Below are 4,148 nucleotides of genomic sequence, written 5' to 3' on the forward strand. Positions count from 1 at the left end.
CGGAACGCCCTGCGGTGTATCGTCCAGGTCCCGAAGATCCTCTTTGAGCTGATCCAAGGCCAACTCATGCGCGCGTTGGTTCAACTCGTTCTCTAGCGCCGCAATCGCATCAGCATGCTTGACGGGATCCCTCGCCTTTAGTTCCGCGTGCTTCACCTCCTTCGCACGAAAGGTTTGGTCCTCGTTGATTGGAAGGTCGGAGAGAGGAACGCCATCAGGATCCGGATCGAGAAACGCGCGATCTCCCTCCAGCACCTCCCGCATAAGCTCTCCAACACGTTCGCTCATGCCCTTTTCCAAATCCCTTATCTTTTTCTCGTTTCTGCGCGGATCCTTTTTCAGTTCGCGAAGCTTCACAGCAGCGTCGGTAAACTCTGCGTCACGGTGCGGACGCAACACGTCCATTGGCATGTCTACGGACGACAGGTCCAAACCAGCAATATCATCCTCTAGTTGCTTCCGTGCCAGTTCACGGGCGCGGTCATTGAGCCGTTCCTCAGCATCCTCAATCCTCTTCGCATTCCCTCGAGGATCCGCAAGCTTTAATTGCGCGCGTTCCACCTCCAGGCCGTGGAACTGAGGGTCCGTGTCCAGTGGAAGGCAGCTCAAGGAAACGCCCTCAAGATTATTATCCAGGTATTTCCCGCGGTCACCAGCAAGCGCGTCCCACGCAAGCCCACGCGCGCGCTCGCCCAACTCATCCTGAAGTTTGGAAACTGCCCCCTTCCCTGCGGGGCTGCCCACGCCTTTCTTCGCCTCACGCAGCCTTGAAATAAGTTTGGAGGCGACGGGGTCCTCGCGAAGCGGCAGACAATCCAGTGGAATGTCGTACGGCTTCCTTTCGATTCCGTCAAGGTCCCTTTCCCTCACATCTCGAGCAAGCTCATGGGACCTCTTTTTCATGGCATCCTCGCACTCCTTGATGCGATCAGCATTTTTCCGTGGCTCATCCGCCTTGAGTGCCGCTCGCTCATGACGCAATTCCTCAAACTTCTCGTCACCCGCCAGCGGCACGTACTCCAGCGGCACGCCCTCAGGCACCTTGTCAAGGAACCAAAGATCGCCATCCAAAAATTCCTTCGCAATCTCACGGATACGGTTGTCCATTTCCTCCATGTGATTCCGAAGTACATTCTTCGGGCCCTCCTTCTTTAGACGACGAAGCTCCGGCACCAAAGAAGCAAACTCTCGGTCGTTGTGGGGCTTCAGTTGCTCCGTAGCAACCCCCTCGTACTGGCTGGCAAAGCCTTTGAGGTCTTCCGCAAGAACATTCCTCGCAAGCTTGGCTGCCATCTCATTTAACTGCAACTCCAATTCTGCCACCCTTGCAGCATTACGCTTTGGATCTTGCGCCTTAAGCTTCGCACGCTCCACCTCCATCAAGGCAAAGACATCGTCATTTGTTAACGGGAGCTCCTCAAGCGGTACGCCCTCTGGCGCGCCGTCCAGATAACCGCGATCACCCTCTAACAGCGCATCAGCAAGCTCGTACGCTCGGTTGTTCATCTTGTCCTCCAAGTTTCGGATTTGCTCAGCATTTGCCTCAGGATCCTTTTTCAGCTCACGCAGCCACGGAACCATTGACGCAAAGACCCCGTCTTCCGTCAACTTTAGCAGTGACAAGGGAATACCCTCCGGCGCAGCATCCACTCCAGCAAGGTCTTCCGCAAGTTGGTCCTTCGCCAGCTCATGCGCCCGAGCGTTCATTTCTTCCTCGAGGTCCCTAATCTTCTTCGCGTTACGCCGGGGATCACTCAGCTTAAGCTTCACACGTGCCGTCTCCATCGAATGGAATTCGGCATCTGAGTCCAGCGGCAGAATCTCCAGAGGAACACCCGCAGGGGCTTGGTTCAAGAAACCACGGTCAAGCTGTGCTGCCGCCAAATCGTCTGCACGATCATTCATCGCACAGAGGACCGTCTCGATGGCATCCGCGTTCTCCTCGGGGTCCTTTTTCAGAGCCCGAAGGTCATCCACCAACGCCGAAAACGTCGGGTCGCTGTGAGGCAGAAGCAATTCAAGGGGTATATCACGAGGCAGCACATCAACACCAGTCAGGTCCTCACGCAGCTGATCAGCAGCAAGTTCATGACAACGATCGGCCATTGCGTTTTCCAGGTCTAATATCAGCCTCCCATTGCGCCGGGGATCCTGCGCCTTTAGCTTCGCGCGCTCGGCCTCTAGTTTGCGGAACTTGGGATCCGTGTCCAGCGGAAGGATGTCCAAGGGAACACCCTGGGGATTCTTGTCAAGAAATGCACGGTCATTTAGCTTCATTTCCGTTGCTATAACGTGAGCAAGTGCGTTCATTTCGTCCTTCAGCTGTGCCACTCTGGGGTCCTCGTCAGAGCGATTAGGCATTTTTCGCAGCTGGTCCACAAGGAAGGCAAATTCACGGTTACTGTGAGGATCAAGGGCACTCAGTGGAATACCCTCGGGTTCTCTGTCAAGACCTTCCAATTCCTGACGCTTTCGGTCTTCTGCAAGCTGTGACGCGCGCTCGTTCAACTTTTTCTCCAAATCTGCAATCCTTGCTAAATTTCGACGTGGATCTTTCTCTTTCAATATCGCCCGCTGGACCTCCAATGTGTGAAATCCTGGATCGGAAGTAAGGGGCAACAACTCCAGTGGAACACCAGAGGGATTCCCCTCTAGATATCTGCGGTCATGCTCCAGATAAGCCGCCGCCATTTCAAGCAACCGATCATTCATATGGCGTTGCAGATTATCCTTCTCTTCACTTGTGGCGCCCGGATGCTTATTTAAGTCCCAAAGATTTGAAATCAGATCCCCAAGCTCTAGATCATCGTGCGGGTGAAGCAAAGCAATTGGCAACCCAAGCGGTACTTGATCAAGAGACTTTAAAGCATCGTTCTTTTCTTCCGTTGCCAAGTCATTGACGCGATCGTTAAGCTGAGCCTCCAAATCACGAATCCTGCCCGCATTGCGCCGGAGGTCCTGTGCCTTTAGCTTCGCACGCTCGGCCTCTAGTTTGCGGAACTTGGGATCCGTTTTCAGCGGAAGGATGTCCAATGGAACGCCCTGGGGATTCTTGTCAAGAAATGCACGGTCCGCTCTTAACTTTTCCTGCGCTATCTCATGGGCGCGGTCATTCATCTGATCCCGCATGTCTTCAATAGCCTCTATGTTCCTCTTTGGATCCTTCTTTAGCTTACGAATCTCGTCCACCATGGCAACAAAGGCATCATCTTCGTGTAGCATCAGGTGGCTTAGCGGGACGCCCTCGGGTTCTCTGTCAATACCGGAGAGGTCTTCCGCCTTCTGCTCCTCGGCAAGTATCCTTAGACGTTCATTTAGTTTCTCTTCAAGATCCCTGATTTTACGGGCATCGCGGAGCCCGTCCGTTGCCCTGAGCTTCGCGCGCTGCACCTCCAACGCTTTAAATGTCGGGTCACTACCAATTGGCAGCGCAGAAAGCGGCACACCGCACAAATCGGAGACCAAGTAGCCGCGATCTTCCTCCAGCATCCCTTTCGCAACCTCATGCGCTCGGTTGTTCAGGTCAAACTCAATATTTTTGATGGTTTCCTTGTTCGCGTCCGGATCCTTTCGAAGGTACCGAAGCTCCTCCTCCATCCTTGCAAATTCTTCATCGGCTCCAAGTCCTAGCAAAGTTAAAGGAATACCCTCGGGCTCGGGATCACAAAACGCCTTGCGAGAATCATTGGCTAGCTCTGCTGCACGCCGATTCATCGCATCCTCTAGCTCCTTCAGCCGTGCTAAAGCCCTGCCCCGGCTGATTGGGGAGCTCCGAAGCGCACGAGTCTCAGTCTCTAACGCAGTAAATTCCTCATCGTTGTTTAACGGGAGTGCCGATAGCGGAACACCCTCGGGGTACTGATCCAAGACACTGCGCTCCCTGTCATGCATTTCTTGTGCCAGCTCAAGCGCTCGCTCATTCAGCTGATCAATAATTTCATCCTTTTTGCCCCTGTTGCCAGGGTCAGCGCCAAGCTCGCGATAGCCGTCCTCCAGAGCGTGAAAGCGTTCGTCATGGTCAAGCGGAAGACACCCCAAAGGAATTCCCAACGGACGCGGATCAAGTGGATTTCGAAGCTCCTGCTTAAGCTCCTTCGCAATAGCAGACGCTCGGTCCAGCAGTTGACCCTCAAGGTCCTCCACGGCCT

At 54.2% G+C, this 4,148-nt stretch overlaps 1 protein-coding gene across 1 annotated transcript, besides 3 other annotated features; it reads right to left on the bottom strand.

The window, feature by feature from the left end:
* Nucleotides 1-1,285: a sequence feature (heterozygous, Esmeraldo-like haplotype).
* On the bottom strand, nucleotides 1-4,148 carry Tc00.1047053510801.10 (calpain-like cysteine peptidase, putative; the record flags this gene model as incomplete). The annotated part of the gene is made up of 1 exon (XM_798170.1): nucleotides 1-4,148. A coding segment is annotated over one exon (4,148 nt), but the record flags the coding sequence as incomplete, so codon positions are not given.
* Nucleotides 1,286-1,526: a sequence feature (areas not merged during assembly with more than two copies in the genome that could not be assigned to a particular haplotype).
* Nucleotides 1,527-4,148: a sequence feature (heterozygous, non-Esmeraldo-like haplotype).

Source organism: Trypanosoma cruzi, genomic scaffold, assembly GCF_000209065.1.
Source record: "Trypanosoma cruzi strain CL Brener 1047053516881 genomic scaffold, whole genome shotgun sequence".
In the NCBI taxonomy this organism is placed as follows: domain Eukaryota; phylum Euglenozoa; class Kinetoplastea; order Trypanosomatida; family Trypanosomatidae; genus Trypanosoma; species Trypanosoma cruzi.